Here is a 22,335-nt window from a genome sequence, read left to right as displayed (position 1 = left end):
ACCTTGTAGAAGGAAGACCGCAGGCATGATTGATGCTGGACTCTGGGACAGAGGTAAGCTGACGAGAGATAAATGGTGAGGAGACTCCACACGGTGAGCCAGAAGCAACCAGGAGCCAGTCCAAAGAAGGGCATCCTTGCTCAGGTGAAGCACTAAAGGTGTGCATCGCTGATGGCATGTCTCCAGCACCATGCGATCCAATTAACTACAATGGTCGAGCACACAGAGATCACACATCGGTAAAGCTGTAACAGATAACGTGAAGTTTATTGAATCGGTGGTGGTGAATGCTGCTTGGTTATTGTTAACGAGTTAAAATGCGAAATGAACCACCTGGTGAATCTGTATTCAACATTGGTCTTACTGACTGGAGGACATTGAGCCGTTCCAGGTGAGGATGTGTGATGGAATGTTCAATGAATACAGGACGTTTCAAAGAGGGTATTCAAGTGTTTTCCTACTGGAGGAAAATACCTTTTATAGTCTATACGAAGAATTATAATCACACTTTCATTAATAACAAACAACAAACAGAATTATTAGTACTTGCAGAAGCTTTTGGTTAAAATACCACAATGTAAGGAAAAAAAACAAAGGAAGCCTTTTATTCTTCTGCTGGTTGAAAGAACTCAAAAATGGGAGGTTAGACATTTCTTTACAGGGAAAAAGATTTTTGGGGGAGTAATCGAGGCAGCGTTCTGTTGCCTATACATCACCCAGGTTCAATATATTTTTCTTTGATTGAAACGATGGTATGTAATTTTCCCTGAGGTTTGGATTAATTGGAAGAAACTTTTACTGAATACGTTTTTCTCCCTGAGAAGTGTTTTCCGTTTTTCAGGGTGGAATAGACAGACATACACAGACAGCAATAACCTTTATAGCAATAATATTATATTACAGTAATAACCTATATTATACAGTGCAGCATGTCAAAGTCGGTTATTGATGACAGTTTGAATATGTGAATGACAGTATGAGTCTATGGTTAGATGGAGGTGCTGTGTAATGGACGTGTGTACAAGCTAAAGTGTTTATCGCTTCATATATTATCATATAAAAGTGATGGACTGTGGGACAGAGGAGACAGAGGATTAATGCTATTCAAATGTAGTAATACTTTAAATCAAAGTAATAATTAAATAAGTTTAAATCAGGAAATTGTATTGCTGTGTTGACTGACTGTCTGGACACAACATTGAGGTTGTGGGTCCATTGATGTTGAGTAATCTACTGATGTGGACCTGCGACCTGGGTTGTGGATCCACCGTTTTGAGAGGTTCTGGGCTGGAAGGATTGAAACCTCGATGAAAAACGGTGCCCCGCTGATGATCTGGGTAATTGGGAAATCAGTAAATTGTTTATAAGTTAAGGTTATAACTTCAAATGAAATAGCTTTTGTCAGTACTTACCAGAACATAGTACTGTATATCTGTGTTTGTGTGTTTGTATGTATGTGTGTGTCGATGTATATATGTAAATATGTATGTATGTGCATAGAATTATAGGTGTGTGTGTGTGTGTGTGTGTGTGTGTGTGTGTGTGTGTGTGTGTGTGTGTGTGTGTGTGTGTGTGTGTGTGTGTGTGTGTGTGTGTTTGTTTGTTTGTTTGTGTGTATTGTTATGTCTGGCTTTCTTCTTGACACTACAGTGCAGTAATTGGTCTTTATTTTGAATATATATACTCCCATCTCCATCCCCACACACATCTCCGGGCAGTCTATGTGTGCCACATCAATGTGTTGTTTTAACATACCCCATTTCATTCAATTCTGTACTATCCCCCCCCCCCACCCCACCCTTCTCCACAGGTTCCACTGCCAAACGCAAGTCGAGAACCCCCTCACCTCACACCTACCTCCTCCCAAACCCCATCCCCACTCCCCCCTCCTCTCTCCTCCATCCTCCTCACTCCCCCCTCACTCCCAGAGTATATAGCGACATTTGGTGAGGTGTCACTTTCCCCAGCACCCATTCGTTCTTCTTTCCCACTTCCTTGCTGCCCCCTTCCTCACCAACCCGTACTAGCTCCCTCACCCTCCTTCCTCCCCCTCCCACTATTCCTCTCCCCCTCCCTCCTCTCACCCCTCGCTCCCTCCTCTCTCTCCCCTCACCCCTCACCTCCATTCTTTCACATTTCATACATATATATATATATATCTCTCTCTCTCTCTCTCTCTCTCTCTCTCTCTCTCTCTCTCTCTCTCTCTCTCTCTCTCTCTCTCTCTCTCACTCTCTTTTTCTCTCTCTCTCTCTCTCTCTCTCTCTCTCTCTCTCTCTCTCTCTCTCTCTCTCTCTCTCTCTCTCTCTCTCTCTCTCTCTCTCTCTCTCTCTCTCTCTCTCTCTCTCTCTCTCTCTCTCTCTCTCTCTCTCCTCTTTCTCCCCCACCCCTCCCTCCCTCTTTCTCCCCCACCCCTCCCTCCCTCTTTCTCCCCCACCCCTCCCTCCCTCTTTCTCCCCCACCCCTCCCTCCCTCTCTCCCCCACCCCTCCCTACCTCTCTCCCCCACCCCTCCCTACCTCTTTCTCCCCCACCCCTCCCTCCCTCTTTCTCCCCCACCCCTCCCTCCCTCTTTCTCCCCCACCCCTCCCTCCCTCTTTCTCCCCCACCCTCCCTCCCTCCCTCTTTCTCCCCCACCCTCCCTCCCTCCCTCTTTCTCCCCCACCCTCCCTCCCTCTTTCTCCCCCACCCTCCCTCCCTCTTTCTCCCCCACCCCTCCCTCCCTCTTTCTCCCCCACCCCTCCCTCCCTCTTTCTCCCCCACCCCTCCCTCCCTCTTTCTCCCCCACCCCTCCCTCCCTCTTTCTCCCCCACCCCCTCCCTCTTTCTCCCCCTCAATATTCCCATCAGCAAAGCGACGGTTTGCATTTGCTCGTATATAATATATTAAGATTATTATTTATTTTTTAATACACAAATACATGCTGTTAATTGTGCATTTATTAATTCATTAATACTTCATTCTTAAGACTGGTAAGACTGGTAAGTCTGGTAAGACTGTCTGGTAAGACTGGTAAGTCTCATGACTGGTAAGTACTGACAAGAACATTAAGACTTCCTGATATCCAGTTCAGCATTTCGAACACAAAAAGGTGCACAATGCATTCTGTTACTGTCTGCTGTGTCATAACAGTCACTGCACAGACATGTTTACCATTGCACCTTTCCTTATCACTGCAAGCCTCAACTCATTCTTTCCAAATCTACTTTCCTTCGCTCTCAGATCTTTCCTCTCCACACTCACTCTCCCCAACACTGCACCCCAACTTCCCACCCACCCCATCTTCTCTGCCATTTCACGCTACGGTAACGTTACCTGGGATTATAAGGGACACAATACAGACATCAATTCAGAAAGTTAATGAGTATTTGTAACAAATTACCAGATAAGGTGATGGAGGTAGTGATACTTGACTTTAAGAGGACGCTGCAAGAGTAGTCGAATTCAGAGGAGTAGATCGTGTGCATGGGGTGTGGGTGGAGGAGGCGGAGTGGTGTGGGTGGAGGAGGCGGAGTGGTGTGGGTGGAGGAGGTGGAGTGGTGTGGGTGGAGGAGGCGGAGTGGTGTGGGTGGAGAAGGCGGAGTGGTGTGGGTGGAGGAGGCGGAGTGGTGTGAGTGGAGGAGGCAGGGTGGTGTGGGTGGAGGAGGTGGAGTGGTGGGAAGTAATCGGTAAACCGAGAAGCAGATCGAGGAAGGATCCTCTGCTACTTCGTGGTTTGCTTTGCAGTGCCCTCAAGTCACCATTTGCAACACATCAACTCAAAGCACACAACAAACCCGACATTTATATTCCACGAAACAGCTAGTGGCATTTTCCAGGCCGGAATTGGTCCAAAAGAAAAAAAAGCCAAAACCACACTGTGCCATGACGTCACTCTGGGTTGGTGACGAATTCAACGGTTTACTGTCAAATCGTGAGCGCACGTGACACCAGACAATCTGATTCGTTGTGACGTGAACACCTGGACGCCAACAACTGTCAAACTTCGAATGTTACAAACCGCGGCAAAATACCTGGAGGAATGTCCTCTGATTGGCTGAGCCGCCTCGGGGACACGTTTTGGGAGGTGATGGACCGTCCTGCCTGATGGAAACAATCAACAACCTCCTTCTCGTAACTGGTTTAAAACAAACAGATTCTTCCACTATTACTGATCCGGTGTGGTCCAGTGCATGGATGGTGCAGTAGAGAGAGAGAAAGTATCCCCGTGCGACATGTCGCACTTGGAACTCGCAGTGTCCCATCATGATCCCATAAAGTCGTAGGTTAAAAGAAAACCCAATGCATTCATTGTGTGGCCCAGTGGAAGAAACAGTGGGGGTTAATGGAGGACGAGGGGCCGTTTCCAGATACAGTGATTGATCGATCCCTGTTGGGTGAAAAATGTTCCAAGAGCAGAATACAAGGGACGTTGCTCGAATCTAAACGAGCCTTCCCCCCCAACGATCGTTTGTTTGTACACGACAAAGTTTTACTACTTCCGAACGCTCCGCACGTCTCGCATCTCATGAGCCAAATGATCGGGAGTGATGGAGAGTTGGCGACGATTAGGCGTGACGTCACTTTATTGCAGTTTATTGCTGCGTAATTGCCTCGATGATTGTGAAAGCCGCAGGTTTCGTTTACCTTTTGTTAAATCTACAGTTTACATAACGTATACATCATATAAAACATCGAGAATCATCCCTCGAGTCAACATGATAATTAAATTAATGACTTCAACTTAAACTACGCTTCTTCTTCTTCTTCTTCTTCTTAACCATCATTTCCCTTTATTCGGGTACCCCTCGAACTGAGCAATATTGCGGATGAGCTTGTAAGGTGTTCAACGAGTTCTCGGATAGCGATCACTTAGTCCAAGACGCATGGAAAACGCATGACGAGGGGTGTACAGTGTATTTAATGTATACATGGTGTATTCGACTGATGTACGTCTGTTGCAGAACGTCAGTGTGAATATTACAGCAATTTCTTGGACAGGGTTAAACAGGGTAGTTTACCATTGCCTTCCCAGCAGGAATTTGGAATTTGCTCAGGATGCCGGCGATAGCTCGCCGACTCTTCACGAAGGACACCGTGGGGTCTTCAACGTCCATCAACTAATGCTGGTTTACGGGACTCCCAGTTTAACGTCCAACCGGAGGACAGCACACACCGTGATGAATCACCCTGCCTGTGAAACACCAGGATGGTAGTTTAAAGCTGGGTTGGGATTCGAACCCAGACAAGACAGCTTGGAGGGGAGTGTGTCTACCTCTCGGTGTCTCGGCTATCTGTACAGGGTGAAAGAGAGAGGACGAGATGTTTTTATTTTATTTTATTATGTTTTAACATTTTTATTTGACACCGTGAGAATGATATGAAACAGACGGACAGAAATGGGTGAAAACATAACCTCCGTCCACCTTGGGTCCACTTTCGGTGGTGGAGGTGATTTAAATGAGGGAGGGTTGTTCACTGTTCAGCAGAATGGAGAATGACAGCACCAGGGCCGTGAATGGCTTGAGTGTGAAGAAGACGTGAGTTGGGACAATATTACAGCCAAAGGTCTTTCCCTCAGATGGTAGTTAGTGCTTGAAAGCTGAAACGGTGGAAGGGTTTATACTGGACTTGGATAGGTGGATACCCAGACCTGGAAACATTGAGGGTCCAGGGGTACACGGATATTGGCGGACATGTGTGGGCATGATGGGTCGTATGACCTCCTCGTCCTGTGTCGGACTTCCTTGTTCTCGGATACCGATGTCGGACCTTCTTGGTGGGCGTGATGGGCCAGATGACCTCCTCGTCCTGTGTCAGACCTCCTTGTTCTCGGATACCGATGTCGGACCTTCTTGGTGGACATGTGTGGGCATGATGGGCCGGATGACCTCCTCGTCCTGTGTCGGACCTCCTTGTTCTCGGATACCGATGTCGGACCTTCTTGGTGGACATGTATGGGCTGGATGACCTCCTCGTCCTGTGTCGGACCTCCTTGTTCTCGGATACCGATGTCGGACCTTCTTGGCGGACATGTGTGGGCATGATGGGTCGGATGACCTCCTCATCCTGTGTCGGACCTCCTTGTTCTCAGATTCCGATGTCGGACCTTCTTGGCGGACATGTGTGGGCATGATGGGTCGGATGACCTCCTCATCCTGTGTCGGACCTCCTTGATCTCGGATACCGATGTCGGACCTTCTTGGCGGACACGTGTGGGCATGATTGGTCGGATGACCTCCTCATCCTGTGTCGGACCCCCTTGTTCTCGGATACCGATATCGGACCTTCTTGGCAGACATGTGTGGGCATGATGGGTCGGATGACCTCCTCATCCTGTGTCGGACCTCCTTGATCTCTGATACCGATGTCGGACCTTCTTGGCGGACATGTGTGGGCATGATGGGTCGGATGACCTCCTCGTCCTGTGTCGGACCTCCTTGTTCTCGGATACCGATGTCGGACCTTCTTGGTGGACATGTGTGGGCAGGATGGGCCGGATGACCTCCTCGTCCTGTGTCGGACCTCCTTGTTCTCGGATACCGATGTCGGACCTTCTTGGTGGACATGTGTGGGCATGATGGGCCGGATGACCTCCTCGTCCTGTGTCGGACTTCCTTGTTCTCGGATACCGATGTCGGACCTTCTTGGTGGGCGTGATGGGCCAGATGACCTCCTCGTCCTGTGTCAGACCTCCTTGTTCTCGGATACCGATGTCGGACCTTCTTGGTGGACATGTGTAGGCATGATGGGCCGGATGACCTCCTCGTCCTGTGTCGGACCTCCTTGTTCTCGGATACCGATGTCGGACCTTCTTGGTGGACATGTATGGGCTGGATGACCTCCTCGTCCTGTGTCGGACCTCCTTGTTCTCGGATACCGATGTCGGACCTTCTTGGCGGACATGTGTGGGCATGATGGGTCGGATGACCTCCTCATCCTGTGTCGGACCTCCTTGTTCTCAGATTCCGATGTCGGACCTTCTTGGCGGACATGTGTGGGCATGATGGGTCGGATGACCTCCTCATCCTGTGTCGGACCCCCTTGTTCTCGGATACCGATGTCGGACCTTCTTGGCAGACATGTGTGGGCATGATGGGTTGGATGACCTCCTCATCCTGTGTCGGACCTCCTTGATCTCGGATACCGATGTCGGACCTTCTTGGCGGACACGTGTGGGCATGATTGGTCGGATGACCTCCTCATCCTGTGTCGGACCCCCTTGTTCTCGGATACCGATGTCGGACCTTCTTGGCAGACGTGTGGGCATGATGGGTCGGATGACCTCCTCATCCTGTGTCGGACCTCTTTGTTCTCAGATTCCAATGTCGGACCTTCTTGGCGGACATGTGTGGGCATGATGGGTCGGATGACCTCCTCATCCTGTGTCGGACCCCCTTGTTCTCGGATACCGATGTCGAACCTTCTTGGCAGACATGTGTGGGCATGATGGGTCGGATGACCTCCTCATCCTGTGTCGGACCTCTTTGTTCTCAGATTCCAATGTCGGACCTTCTTGGCGGACATGTGTGGGCATGATGGGTCGGATGACCTCCTCATCCTGTGTCGGACCCCCTTGTTCTCGGATACCGATGTCGGACCTTCTTGGCAGACATGTGTGGGCATGATGGGTCGGATGACCTCCTCATCCTGTGTCGGACCTCCTTGATCTCTGATACCAATGTCGGACCTTCTTGGCGGACATGTGTGGGCATGATTGGTCGGATGACCTCCTCATCCTGTGTCGGACCTCCTTGATCTCGGATACCGGTGTCGGACCTTCTTGGCGGACATGTGTGGGCATGATGGGTCGGATGACCTCCTCGTCCTGTGTCGGACCTCCTTGTTCTCGGATACCGATGTCGGACCTTCTTGGTGGACATGTGTGGGCATGATGGGTCGGATGACCTCCTCGTCCGTCTTGTGTCGGACCTCCTTGTACAATTTCTTGTTATGATCAAGACTTCGCGTGTCCTCGACTTGTTGCGAGTCCAGTCGAGGGTCTCTCATTCCGAGATCTTTTTGAACAGTCCACATGTTTCAGAAGCAGTCTAATAATAAACTCTTCTGTGCCAAGTTCATGTGTCCACGCTACGCTTCGCAACCGAATAGAACAAACGACATCCCGGAAGCAGCGACGGGGTCAACCGGAGAGTTAAAATTAGTCCTGATGTACACGTTACGTACCAGTTCAAACGTAAGACATTTTAACAGCAATCGTCGAAACTTTTACCCGCCAAATCGTCCCGAGCCATTCGAGTCAATCACGAGCGTCGCCTTGGCGACGATTTACAATGCCACTCGGATTGTTTGTACAATGCAAACGATCGTGTTGAACCGTGAGCGCGGATTCATCGAGCTGGACTCTTGCGGGCCTCGCAGGCCGCCCTCGGAGCCTGACAGGAAGTTTTACTCAATCTCGAACTTTCTCACTTCCTTCGGGGTGGACAAGGAACGGGGATGATTCATGCCTGCACGACACGGTCCCCGCACGCTTCCGGCACGCCTTACCGTATCTGCAATGCGCGCTCTCAGCGCGGCTTTGGAGACATGTCCAGAGCCGGGTGATTGGCCTCGATCGACCCTCGACGTCGTACCGGCAGCGACACCGCGCACGCAGGCCAAGGCGGAGAAGGCACGGCTCGGGGAGGCACGCGGGCACGTGCGGCCAGAGCCCGATGAGGCGGAGCTCCCGCGCAGTCCTGCGAGGCACGACGTTCACGCCGCCCGCGCGCTCTCCCCAACTGTAATAAAGGAGCCCCCGGCGCGTGACGTATTGCCTCGAAAGACGCCCGGACTTGCAGGTGATGTCTCTCCGCGTGCCAGCACCGGCTTGGGACGCGACCCTCCGCGTGCCGACACCGGCTTGGGACGCGACCCTCCGCGTACCGACACCGGCTTGGGACGCGACTCGTCTCGGGAACCCGTCCGATTCCGCGGCACTGCACGCAGCTGCTCTCAAGCGATGATACACAACAACAAAAGGAGCGTTTGTTTCAGGAGGCGTTCCTCATAATAATTCATTGGCGGGTCGTCCAAAGGCGTCGGACTTAAAAGATCCGAAGTCGTAGTCAAGTCCCCTATATTTGACGTCATTCTTTCAAATGCGTCATGATGTTCCAGCTACACTTCTTCGTGAAATATACAGTACGTGTAAGACCAGCTGCAGGCTCCACCACGATCTTTGGGGATGAGATGTCGATCGAAGTGTTCTCGGATCGAGATACATCGGTCCAAAAATGCCAATGTAGTTGTTCCTAACTGATTACAAATTAAATTTTTACATTTGGAGTAATTAAAAGAAAATTAATCTCACCTGGGCATTTCTTGGACCACGGTGGGTCGTGAGTCGTACTGCACCGGGTACCTTTTTGAACGTCCCTATCATTGGGAGACAATGTTGTACAATGTTAAAGCACCGCCTTCATCTCACTCAAAGATTTGCACCGAGTTGTGGGATGGCCCTGGGCCTAGATGGGTGGCCTTGGGTCCGGTAGATGGGTCCAGATGGGTGGCCCTGGGTCTAGATGCCCTGGGTCTGGATACTCTGGGTCTATATGCCCTGGGTCTTGATGTCCTGGGTAAAGATGCCCTGAGTCTAGATGCCATGGGTCCATATGCGTGGCCCTAGGTCTAGATGCCTTGTGTCTTGATTCCCTGGGTCTATATGGGTGGCCATGGGTCTAGATGGGTGGCCCTGGATCTAGATGCCCTGGGTCTTGATGTCCTGGGTAAAGATGCCCTGAGTCTAGATGCCATTGGTCTATATGGGTGGCCCTGGGTCTGGATGGCTTGTGTCTTGATGCCCTGAGTCAAGATGCTCTGGGTCAAGATAGGTGGCCCTGGGTATAGGTGGCCTGGGTCTCGATACCATGGGTCCAGATGGGTGGCCCTGGGTCGAGATGCCTGGTGCCTTGATGCCCTGAGTTAAGATGCTCTGTGTCTAGATGGGTGGCCCTGGGTCTGGATGCCCTGGGTCTATATGCCCTGGGTCTATATGTCCTGGGTAAAGATGCCCTGAGTCTAGATGCCATGGGTCTATATGGGTGGCCCTGGGTCTAGATGCCCTGTGTCTTGATGCCCTGAGTCAAGATGTTCTGGGTCGAGATGGGTGGCCCTGGGTCTAAATGCCCTGGGTCTATATGGGTGGCCCTGGGTATAGGTGCCATGGGTCCAGAGAGGTGGCCCTGGGTCTAGATGCCGTGGGTCTAGATGCCCGGTGCCTTGATGCCCTGAGTCAAGATGCTCTGTGTCTAGATGGGTGGCCCTGGGTCTAAATGCCCTGGGTCGAGCTAGATGGTTCAAAGCACACGCTGTTTGTAACAAGTGACAGGTTGTGTCATGATCGTTTCAAACAATCACCACCTCTAATGCTTTGGAATTTCGACATGTTGGAACACATATCTCACATTTGGGAGTCAACTCGATCCATGCAAAGCTCCAGTCTGAGTCCTCGGGTCTCCAATGGACTTCAAATTCCAGTGATTTGTCGCAAAATTGAAAAGGCTTTTATAAAACCAGTGACCTGTTGGATCCTGGGTTCAATTTCTGGTGGGACCAAATGCGCTGCGTTGTGGAGTTTTCATAGAGGACGTTAAGCCCACTGTCCTGCCTGCTTGCACTCACGTTCTGACGTTCAAAGCATTTCCGAATGACAAACCTCTAAGCTATAATTCTCATCAAAGCAACCTACCGAGGGCTGCACAGAGGCATTCACCTGAAGACCCCTAAGTGTCGAAAGCAGTAACGTGGCGACCCCATGAGGCTCGATGGGGTACATATCCAATGTGATATCACCTTGTAGATAATTACATTATATGGATTACCCAGAAGGCTGGTTGTAAAGCATGTAAAGGTGGGGGGAGAGGGGAGGGGCTAAGTTATTACTACAGTTGAACCAACACGAAGGTTGGCTCCAGTGGTATGGCTAACCAATCTCTGGGTTAGAGTTGCAATTTCCGGATCTGTTTAAAGAAGACCTCTGAAGGGCTAAAAGGCAGATGCCAAGACCTTCTGTCATGGTGGTCACCATCTCCAACTTCTGACCATAGACTCGACAATGTGATCTGCTGGATCAACAGGTTGTGGCGAATGTTGTCAATTGATCTTTGATTCAAATCTGAATTTATCTTTGTCTTGATTTGGAACTTTTCCTTGCGTTGAGCCGTTACTTGGTTTAGTTTTTGACCATTCATTCCTGTGGATTACTTTGATAAAACCTTATGGAATGTGTAATCATTCAAAAAAAAAAATTCTGTTCTTCGGTCATCGGTATGTCGGTTTGGTGAAAGATATACTAGCGGGTACAACTTCCCTCCGGATGGGGTACCCTTCTCAGTTTACCCTTCAATAACGTCTACCCGAGAGTACGTGCTGGATGAGTACATGCACCGGGGTCATGCTAAAGTACGTGATCATCTGCTGGTCTTCGGTGGCCACTTAAGGTCAGTATTGCAGGTTGGCACCACAGGTATAACCGGCTTTGAACCTCTATGTAGGCCCAAGAACTGTTAAATGCTAATTTTGGAGTTTCGGTGCCATCCACGTTTGGTCCATTATAGTAAGAAGATTACAATTGGAACTTCATATAAATAGTATGGCAGGGTGGTGCAGAGGTCGTGTTTCTTCTTATTATTCTTATTCTTCTTCTTCTTCTTTTGTATGCTCCCATGGCTGAGAATAACATCATTGGCTGAGGGCGTGGCTGTGCGACTGATGCCACGTGCCCCTTTTCTCTTTTAAAACATTCTGTAGGATCGTGGAAGAGCCGAGGACACGGAGCAAAATCAGAACACAACACAACAAAGGGAACAGCAGGAGAAATGGAAAACACCAACAGCAGGCAGAGGGTGAAAATAGACGGAGATTGACAAACAATGGATGCAGGAAACGACGAGGGGTAAGGGAGAGCACAAAGGGTGAGCAATATGGATATACATCATCAAATTTTGGGAGGGGTGTGGGATGGTTTAATGGGTGTAGAAAAGATCATGATTTTCGATGGGGGATGATGTGAGATGGTGGTGAACAGGAGTTTTGAAGACTTTGAGGAAAGGATGAGATTGAAGAGAGTATGGATGATGGAAGGTGGCTCCAAAGGCAGGAAACTAGAAGGGCATTCGATAGAGCACATACCTCTGCCCCGTAATGCCTGATCCACGAGAACATATCAGGCCCAATACATTTTTGAAATATCATGTCATATATCGTTTTTGGCCCTATCTCGCAATGGTGAAGAATCCCTTTACAAATTAAATAATTCTCGTATCCAGATTCGGATCTTCATCAAAATCGAATCAATCCGTCATGGTCACACACCCAACATGTCCACCAAGTTTCATCCGAATCCATCCATAACTTTTTGAGATATTGTGCTAAATATTGTTTTGGTCCTATCTCTCAATGGTGAAGAATCACTTCAAAAATTGGAATAGCTGCATCCGGATCTTCACCAAAATCTAATCATTTCATCCTTGTCACACACCCAACTTGTCCAGAAAATTTCATCCGGATCGGTCCACAACTTTTTGAGATATCCTGCACAAAAACAAACAAACAAATAAAATTGCTCGTTGAGCAAGGAATTGCCGGAATAACTTTGTCATATCTCCATGATCTCTGAAAAAAAAACCTGGAGTTTGGTCTTTCAAGGTCACCAGATTTGCCTTGACCTTGTGACTTCAAATAGTGACAAGCTATGCATGCGCGAGATCAAACCTCCCTGGAATGAAACCAATAACAACGAATTTACAACACTTGAACTTTGTTGCCATGGTAACCGGAAGTCGCTGAACCAAATTTCATCATTTTTGGCATATAATAAGACACTCATACCAAGATACCACATGCCAAATTGGAAGTTAATCGGGATCGAAATGACGTTTTTATCGCAATTTGAAAGTTTTGACCCGACCCCCCCCCCCCCGGCCTTCGACCCCCGACCGCTAAGAAGGGTGTTGGTGTGACACCCCAATGAGAGATATAGTTGGATGCAGTATTGAAAGATGCACATTTTGGATTTGGTTTGAAGTCTATACGACCATTTTAGCGGATATGACGTTATTGCGAAAATAAGAATTTAGGTTTTTCGGTGACCTTGACCTTTAACCTAGATTCACCAAAAACGACGTGTCTCAGTTGGACCATGGCCGACGTCTGTACCCAGTTTGGTCATGGTCGCTGAAACGGTGTGGCTGCTACAGGGTAAACAAACACACAAACAAACAGACAGATGGATACACAGAATGACACACACAACCAACCAACATAATTGCCGAAATCCGAAGGATCTGGCAATTAACAAACAGACAGACAGAGGTGAAAACATAACCTTCTTCACCTTCTGTGGTGGAGGTAACAGGAGGAGCAAGTGATGCCAGGCATAACAAATCCCGCCCATTTAAGGCATAAAGTTTCACAAACTGGTCCAACACGTGGAACATGTCTTTCAATCCAGACAAATCTCACACTCTCACTATGTCTCTTCGAAAGGACCGTTTACAAAACCCCCCCCCATCCACTTTCTCAACAATCCTCTGGAAGAAGTCTTTTCTTTCAAGCTTCTAGGTCTCACTATCTGCCATGACCTTTCCTGGGAAAGTCACATTTCCAACCTCGCCTCAAAAGCCAGTCGCCGACTGGGAATCCTCCGTCGTGCTAAGTCCTTCCTCGGCCCTCTTGAGCTCCTGACCACTTACAAAGCTTTTGTCCGTAGCCTGATGGAGTACTGCTCTCCCCTCTGGGCTGGTGCTCCTGCCTCCCACCTTTCTCGGCTTAACGCTGTCGAAACCAGGGCATTTAAGATCATCGGCATCTCCCGCAATGAAGCTGAGTCTTTGGGCCTCTCACTCAATCACCGCAGGTTGGTCGGTGGTCTTTCTGTCTTCTACCGACTCCTCTCCAGCCTTGCCCCCCTGCTCTCTCTGCGATTTGTCCCCACCACATTTCCACAGGGCGCTCAAGGTCCGCCAACAACCCCCTTCTGGTAAAACTACCAAAATCACGAATCACTGCTCATCTTCACTCTTTCATTCCTCTTTTTTCCCACCTTTGGAATAAACTTCCTCACTCTATTCTTTCCCATTCTTCCCTCCAGGCTTTCAAAACAGCTGTTCACCACCACCTCTTATCTTCCCCCATCCAAATCCTCGATCTTTTCTACCCCCGATAATCCACCCAAGCCCACTTCCTTCATTTCTCCTGCTTTCCTTCCTGAAAGTCCCTGAAATGTCCATCTTCTCTTCGCCATGTTCCCCGTCCCATCCCCATCCCTCTCCCTTCCACAGTTCACCTAATGTGTCTGTTCCCCACTGTTTTGTCCCTTCCACTCCCGCCCCTCTTGTCTCATGCCTCCTTGCTGTGAGTTGTGTGTTTGCTCTCATACGAGTCTCGACCAAGGTATACAAAAAAAAAAAAGTTATTTTGGGGATCAAATTTAAATTTGATACATCCTTAACCTAAATGTTGATTATAAGGAATAGAATAAGGAATATTTTAGTCTTTGTTTGCAGTCAATTAAACCATTTTTTACGAAGTTATGACCGTAAAATGATTTTGAACTTTTCGATCCAATTGGACCCAAAAGTTAATGGGGTCGTCCAAGGTTCATTGCCCACCTGTGGATTAAATTTGATAGTGTTTGCTAAAGCTGTTTTGCCATAAAGTTGCTAACAGACAGACAGACAGACAAACAAACAGACAAAAAATACTAAACCAATGTCACCCCCAGGGTGACCCGTATCTTGCCAAAAGGTGACCACGTGTGACTTCTTTAAGGTCACACTGAGGTGAACAGAGCTGCTATCCACCAGGAGCGAATCCTTGAGAAATATCTGCCTACGAGAGATTCCGATGAGAATCGTTCTACAGAGTAACCATGAAAAATATGCATTTGCCTCATAACGTCACCAAATGACGTCATAATGTCTCAAGCTTGACATATCTAGAAAGCACTCATCGAGGTGTTCAATTTGAGGTACTACACGATATGGTTCCTAAAACTTGAAAATTTGACCTTGGGGTCAAATATGTTTGACCTGAGGCGCTAACCATGAAGGTCAAGGCCAATCGCCACCAAAAATTAATCAGCTGAGCGCCAGACCATGAACTGTATTCCCATGAAGTTTGAAGACGATCCGATCAAAATTACTCAAAAAATAAGGGTTTCGTCGACTCCCCTGATTTGCGACAAAGTGACCTTGACCTTTGACCTTGACCTTCAAAATTTTATGCGCTGAAAGGCACCTCTTTTGGCCTCTGATATGCGAAGTTACAAAAATTTCCAATGAAAACTGTGCTCTGCAGAGTGATTTATACGTGATTACAGACCAAAAAAAAAAAAAAACAACAAAAAAAAAACATATGAAGGTCAAGGCCAATCGCCACCAAAAATTAATCAGCTGAGCGCCAGACCATGAACAAAATTCCCATGAAGTTTGAAGACGATCCGATCAAAATTACTCAAAAAAAATAAGGGTTTCGTCGACTCCCCTGATTTGCTCTAAAGTGACCTTGACCTTTGACCTTGACCTTCAAAATTTTGTGCACTGAAAGGGACCTCCATAGGCCTCTGATATGCGAAGTTACAAAAATTTCCGATGATAACTGTGCTCTGCAGAATTTTTTATACGTGATTACAGACAAAAAAAAAACATACAAGCTGACTAACATATCTTGCAAAACTTCGTTTTGGCAAGATAACAAACCGGACGATTACAATATCCCGCTCCCTCCCTCGGTGGGGGGGGGGGTAATAAATGCGTGGAGGTGAGCAGTGATTCTGGATTTCGACAGTTTCATGAGAGGGCTGCTGGTGCAGAGAGAGGGAAGAGGGTGCAAATCCAGAAATGAGGTGGAAGAAGACTGAGAGACCACCGACCTGTCCCATAGACTCAGGTTCATCAAGCTGAGTAGGTTAGAGCAGGAATATGGAATTTGTTCAGAGTGCTGGCGATAACTCGCCTACTCTTCAAGAAGAACACCGTGGGATCTTTCAAATCCACCAACTGATGCGGGCAGACGGGACTCCCAATGTAACGTCCATCAAAGTGAGGGCACACACACACACACACACACACACACACACACACACACACACACACACACACACACACACACACACACACACACACACACACACACACATTGATGCCTCGCCCTGCCTGCGAGACACCAGAATGACGGTTTGTAGCTGGGCCAAGATTCCAACCCAATCCGAACAGCTGAGAGACGATTATGCAATTTAATTGCCCTGCGCAAGCCAAACTGAGCACAGCTGTTGCACCCTCTTCATATTCCCAATGTACTTCTTCCTTTTCATCCTTTGTGTGCAGCACTTGTCTTTGCTTGGGGGTGGAGGAGGGGATGCAGCCGTGCCGCTGATACCCCGCTGTAGGTTAGAACCGGAATTTGTATTAAGGATCTGCTGATCATTGATTCAGGAGGAGCAGCAGCAGCAGCAGCTTGTGTAGAATTGAGTGAAGGAGCGCAATCCAAACTGATGGTCATAGATCACTCGGGTTGTTTGAAAAGAGGGAAAACTTGACATCAGCAGCGATGATGGATTCCATCACTTTGCTAATACTGTACATGTAATTATTTTTCATAACGTCTTGTTGGAATACCCCCCGGGCGAAGATTTCAAACGATTACAGAAACTTTCGAAACACTCCGAACTCGTTTTGAAACACAAACGTTTTTACAAATGTGCAAACTCTCCTGTTCAAACGCAGTAGTCACTTTTAAAATTACCTGTGCAATTTAGTCAGGAAGCATGACACTTACTGTGATGACTTGTATGGAATTTGAATCACACCTGAAGGGGAGGTGGGAGGAGGGAGGGGAGGAGGGATCCAGCATTGCCCTGCAACACCGGGTACCTTTTCAAGAAGTAAATAAACAAATAAAAACAGAAGACGATGAAAAAAAGACAATAAAAACAACGGGGCGTCGTGCTTGACCGACTGCAGTGGGGCTAATGATTAGTGGGGGGGGGTGGGGGGGACAGTTATAGTCACTGTGACTTTGCACTTTCACATTTTCACCCAATTTTTTATTATTATTTTCTTCATATTCTTATAATAAATGTTTTTTTTGAAGATTTCATGACAAAAGCTCGAATGGTAAAAAAGTTATGGCCTGGACACACGTACACACACATACACACATGTAGAGATAGTAGCCAACAATAGCAACTTTCACACATACACACTGACACACAACACATATACCCTCCCTCCATCCAGACTCCGACCTCCTCCTCCCTCCCTCCCTCCCTCCAGACTGCCACACATTCCCCTCCCTCCTCCCACCCCTTCCCTTCCTTCATCTCACCCTATCCTCTGCCTCCTCCCACCCTCCCCTTTCCATCACTCATACACCACCTCCCAACCCAACCACCCCCCCCATCCGGACTCCCACTTCACCCCTTCCTCTCCCTCCTCCCACCTCCCCTTCTCCTCCATCCTTCTCCTCCATTTGTGTGTGTGTGTGTGTATATATATATATATATATATATATATATATATATATATATATATATATATATATATATATATATATATATATATATATATATATATATATATATATATATATATATATATATATATATATATATATATATATATGCATACATACACATGAAGGTGGATACTGCTTGGCCTGTGGGGGCTCTGTTCCACCTTCTGAAACCCGCATGTGGAGATAACAACCAACGACAAACACAAGCGATTGCAAAGCCTGTCTTCCGCTCGCTGGGGGACGGGCGAACAAAAGACGTTGCTTCATTCATGACATCATCCATATTGGCATCAAGTTTGCCAATATGTTCTGGTTTCTTTCCAGCTTTCAATGTCTTTCTGGCAGTACCCTTGCCAACTCCAAACAAATAAGGGACTGTATCCCAACCTGTTAATGCATGTGCACATAAGCGTAGCCAAGCAACATCGGCGTGCTTCTCTGATGTTGCTTTGATGTCAATGGTAATTCTTCCAGAGCTTGTGCCCATCATCGCTACACTACAAGTCAGTTGTGAAGTGTAGTAGAAATGGACCAACAGGAGGAATACATCAGTATCATCACAGATGACTTGTATGGAATTTGAACCTCCCAGCCCCAAATGAACCATTTATCTACTGAATGATGATGGCATCTTCCTCCTCATGTGACGCTCTGAGGTCATTGCAATCTGTCAAATCTCCCATCTGGATCTGTACAGGGATGACTTTGTGCTCGATCACAAGTTTGTTATGATTACTTGTGAACTGCTCCCCTCTCTCTGTCAGAGTTTGACAGATAATCTCTACCAACTGCATACTCTTTTCTGTAACTGCAAGCGCAACTTTTTCTGGAGGCCATGGAGTGTGAATGTTCAATCTGTGCTTTCTCGTTGATTCCTTTTCAGCTCTTGCAGATCAGGTTTCAGTCTTGATACTGAAATCATAGTATCGGTCAAAGACCAAATACACGTCACACCTCTCCATTTTCTTGAATACAGTCACTGAAATTGTTGACACAATCGAGTACTGTGCCCTATGTTGGCCAATGAATGATCCACAGCGCACCACTACCATTAATTATAATTGCCTCTGGTTGTCAAGTAGTTCTCTCTGAAACTTCCACTTGGAGTTGTCTCTTCATTGTAGATTCTGTTGATGTCATCGTCATCTCACCACTGTTATCAAACATGCATGTCGGTTCTGGACCAAGTTAATATTTGAGGACATTCTTCAGACTGATGTGTTCTCGAGATTGCTGTAATGCCATAACTCGAGCATAGATTAGATTGGTATTGTTGTGGTTGAGGAAATTCGCAAACCACCATTCAGGTCCCATAGGTGAGATATCTCTGTAAGTATATGTGTAGTTAGCCCAAACCCGTTGTTTAGAGGGAATAAATGTCATTCATTCGGGCTGCGACCCTTTAAGATAGCCGTTTTTCTGTTCTATCTTTATTTTGAACCAACCACGTCTCAACCGCCTTCACACAACAACCACCAACCGCAACGCCGCTTCACAACAACAACAACAACAACGCCAACAGCCACGACCTTTACCGTCACAACTCACTCTCGCAATCATCGCATCACCGCCATGCCAAGCATCACCGTGGCCAGGGACCACCACAATAAACCCTCCACCACCTTCACCTCTCCTCCTTCTGCCGCCATTCCCGCACCGCTTGTGGGCACCGATCCTGGACTCGTACAGGGCGCGCGCCGAGCAGCGGGTGCAAAAAGCGGCCTTTCCGGGGAAGTCGGATCAGGAATGATTCACGCCCACTTCTGTTCCGTCCTATCAGCGAGCGCGGGGCAATTTGGCCCCGCCTCCAGGCGCGTCGGAGTAGAATCGATATATGCAGATTCGAGGATCAGGAATGATTCACGCCCACTTTTCCTCCGTCCAATGGGGGAGCGTGGCTCCGCCCCCGAGCCGATCCTGATCCAAAAATCTGCATATGGTTTCTCCTGTCGCACTATAAAGCGCCGAGCGCGGAGCGAATTGAGTCAGTTGAGAGTTTCTATTTCTATTTCGGGCTCGGGCGAGTTGGAGAGGTGTGGCAGTGGCAGTGGCAGTGGCAGCGGCAGCGGTAGCGAGAGAGTTTCTGTTTCGGGCTCGTTGGAGAGGTGTGGCGGCGGCAGTCAAGACGGGTCTGGAGGGGAGTCGGTCTGTCGGGGTTCGGAGTCTGTCGGGGAGCTGCAGAGAGGAGAAGCCGGGAACGTGGTCGAGGGCGCAGTGGAGTCGCTCGTCGCGGGACCCAAGCAAGCCAGCTATCCTCTTTCCCCAGAGCATCAACAACCCCCCTGTTTCCCCCCCCCCGCGCTGAGATAGTGCGAAAAGGGGGGCCCCGTTCCCACCCCATTCCAGGCAGTGCCAGCGAGGCCCGCGGAGGAGCGCGGAGTCGGGGCGCCGCCGCCATTTTGCGGCTCATCACCAGACGGGTAGGCTCGACGCGGTCTCGGCCCCAGGCCCGTCTGCCCCCTTGTAGTTGAGGGTGGCCCCTTTTTCTTTTGCTTTGGAGTATAAGTGTTGTCGGCGCCGTCTGTAAAGTAAAACTGTGTAAGTGTTGCCGTGTGCTCGCGTAGTCGGTAGTAGATCTGCATTGTGTTTCTCTTTTACATTTGCTTTTGGTGCATAATTGTTGTAATTGTATATGTGTGCTTTCCGTTTGCCGCGGAATAAATGTGCCTCATGTTGAACTGTTTTTCCCGTTTCGCTTCGTCTTTTCTTTAATTGAATCTCCATCTTACTTCATGTAAAGGGTTGGTCGTGGGCTAAATACGCCAGATAATTAATCGGAACCGTCGAGGTTGACGATAACACCGCTCGGTTATCCCGATAGTACGGAACGGGTCGCTTAAAGTGGCCAATGTCCGAAGTCGACCTGCGGCGAGGTGCGATCGCCCGGTCTACCCTCCGTGTGGGTACTTAGGTAGGTCGAATTTGGTGAACAACCCTATCCCATGCGGGGGGTCGATTGGCACGATCGTGGTGAGGCCGAAAGGCCCACCCGTGACTGGTTCCCGGCGTTAGTCCGAGAGGGTCACGACGGAATTGTCCGTCCGGTGGGCGACGTGCCGCGATTCGAGTTACGTGGCCGCTCGCACGCCGGCGGGCGCGAATCCGCAACAGTATCATAGACATCTGTTTTACCTACTTTGACATGATTCTTTTTCACAGACATGGTCACCACCTTCTTTGGTAAAGAATAGCAGAAACCTTGAGGCCAACAAGCTCAATATGTTTCCATTTGGTCTTTCCCAATCGCTTGAGACTTATCAGCATTCACTGACCCTGGGCCGATTCTTCCAGCTACAATATTGATGATGCCTTTTTTTTTTGTATACAGAGTATCAAAGGGCGGAGGAGCTCCTTGTGAGCCAACGGCCATCCATATCTAGTGCCCAACTGTGTCTGCGGACGTCCTCCTGCAGTTGGGGTCACTTCTTATTAGGAGGTTGGTGGCAGGATTTGCACTCCGGCCACCGTAAAACCCTTCATTCCGCAAAACGCAAAAACGCAAAAAAATCTGAAAACCCACTCCGTGGGAGTACCTCCTGTGCAGCTTCCCTTCGCAGGGCAGCTCACCGGATGATGGGATTGGGGCAAAGCCTTCGGGACCCCCAATCGTTGATAGGAGGGAAACCACGGGGTAACATCCCTGGGTCAGATTGCGGGAGAGTGTGTCGGAGTGGTGCTGAGGTGTCGTCCACCAGACGGCGGTCTCCTTGGGTTAACCTGAGGCGGTCCCTTCGGGTGGGTGCCTGGAATGTCCTATCCCTAAGAGAGGATGATCACCTGTCTCTGTTATCATCTGACCTCAAGCGTTTGGACATCGGGATTGCAGCTCTCTCTGAGGTTCGGAGACCGGATTGCGGCGAGATAATGGTGGGTGGTTACACCTACTATTGGTCTGGTCGCTCTGATGGTTACCATACCCAAGGAGTTGCTGTAGCTGTGTCCAATAAGCTGACCCCAATGATAATTGAGGTAACACCGGTCAACGAGCGTATTATGAGATTGAGGATTCGTCACTCCTTAGGTGTCATTTCCCTGGTCTCTGTTTATGCTCCGACTGAGGCGAGTGATCTCACCGTGAAGGATGCATTCTACGCCACACTCGAGTCTGTGGTTGATCAGTGCCCCAGACGAGATACACTTCTAGTCTTGGGGGATTTCAATGCATCGACTGGAACTGATAGGGACGGTTATGAGGTGTGTGTTGGTCCCCATGGGTCAGGAACTATGAACCAGAATAGCACTAAGTTCCTTGACTTTGCAAGAAGTCATGGACTTAGGGTGGCTGGTTCATGGTTTCAGCGCCCACAAGCTCATCGCTGGACTTGGTATTCCAACGCTGGCGGTGTGGCAAAGGAGATTGACCATGTCCTCATTGACGGTCGTTGGAGGATGATCCAGAACTGCAGGGTCTACCGGAGTGCTCAGTTCCTTAATACTGACCACAGGCTTGTTGTAGCAACTCTAAAGCTGCACCTTAAATCCTGGAGAATGGTACCATCCCAGCCTAGGCTGGATGTTGCCAAGCTCAGGGATGAGAGAGTAGCTGAGGAGTTTGCAAACAGGCTGAGTGGACACTTGTGGGGTCTGGGTGCTTTTGGGGATCCTGAAGAGTTGTGGAGCGCCTTCAAGACCACCGTCCTTGATGTTGCCGGTGGATGCCTTGGAGCTCACCGCAGGGCAAAGAAGAATTTTGTCTCTCAAGGGACACTGGATACCATTGACCAGAGTCGCAGGGCCAGGCTGAATGGCAGAGCTGAGCTGTTCAGGGAGCTGAGGCGTAAAACTGTACGTGCACTGAGGGTGGACAAGGAGGCCTATGTGCGAGGAATCTGTGAGG

At 48.7% G+C, this 22,335-nt stretch overlaps 2 protein-coding genes across 5 annotated transcripts in view; one reads left to right on the top strand and one right to left on the bottom strand.

The window, feature by feature from the left end:
- Positions 1-8,710, bottom strand: part of SACS (sacsin molecular chaperone) — a 64,903-nt gene extending 56,193 nt beyond the window's left edge. The window contains exons 1-2 of one of the 2 annotated variants that reach the window (XM_085852734.1): positions 8,490-8,710; positions 3-205 (exon numbers count right to left, since the gene is read on the bottom strand). In XM_085852734.1, coding sequence (XP_085708860.1) covers positions 3-178 — 176 coding nt within the window. In that variant the 5' untranslated portion in view covers positions 179-205; positions 8,490-8,710. Of the gene's footprint in view, positions 1-2; positions 206-3,381; positions 6,130-8,489 lie in introns of those variants that run through there. The other variant, XM_085852735.1, reaches the window with a different exon arrangement.
- Positions 8,711-8,919: 209 nt separating this feature from the next.
- The window catches only part of LOC147014615 (uncharacterized), a 57,790-nt gene continuing 44,374 nt past the window's right edge, over positions 8,920-22,335 (top strand). The window contains exons 1-4 of one of the 3 annotated variants that reach the window (XM_085852736.1): positions 8,920-11,059; positions 11,270-11,422; positions 11,733-11,896; positions 20,827-20,934. In XM_085852736.1, coding sequence (XP_085708862.1) covers positions 11,364-11,422; positions 11,733-11,896; positions 20,827-20,934 — 331 coding nt within the window. In that variant the 5' untranslated portion in view covers positions 8,920-11,059; positions 11,270-11,363. Of the gene's footprint in view, positions 11,423-11,732; positions 11,897-20,826; positions 20,935-22,335 lie in introns of all 3 variants that reach the window. The other 2 variants (XR_015050822.1, XR_015050821.1) reach the window with 2 other exon arrangements.

The sequence above is a fragment of the Eptatretus burgeri genome, chromosome 13 (assembly GCF_056783735.1).
Source record: "Eptatretus burgeri isolate ZD-2024b chromosome 13, Ebu_testis_v1, whole genome shotgun sequence".
Lineage (NCBI taxonomy): Eukaryota > Metazoa > Chordata > Myxini > Myxiniformes > Myxinidae > Eptatretus > Eptatretus burgeri.
Note: the sequence above shows the minus strand (reverse complement) of the source record. Positions and strands in the feature narration are given on the sequence as shown.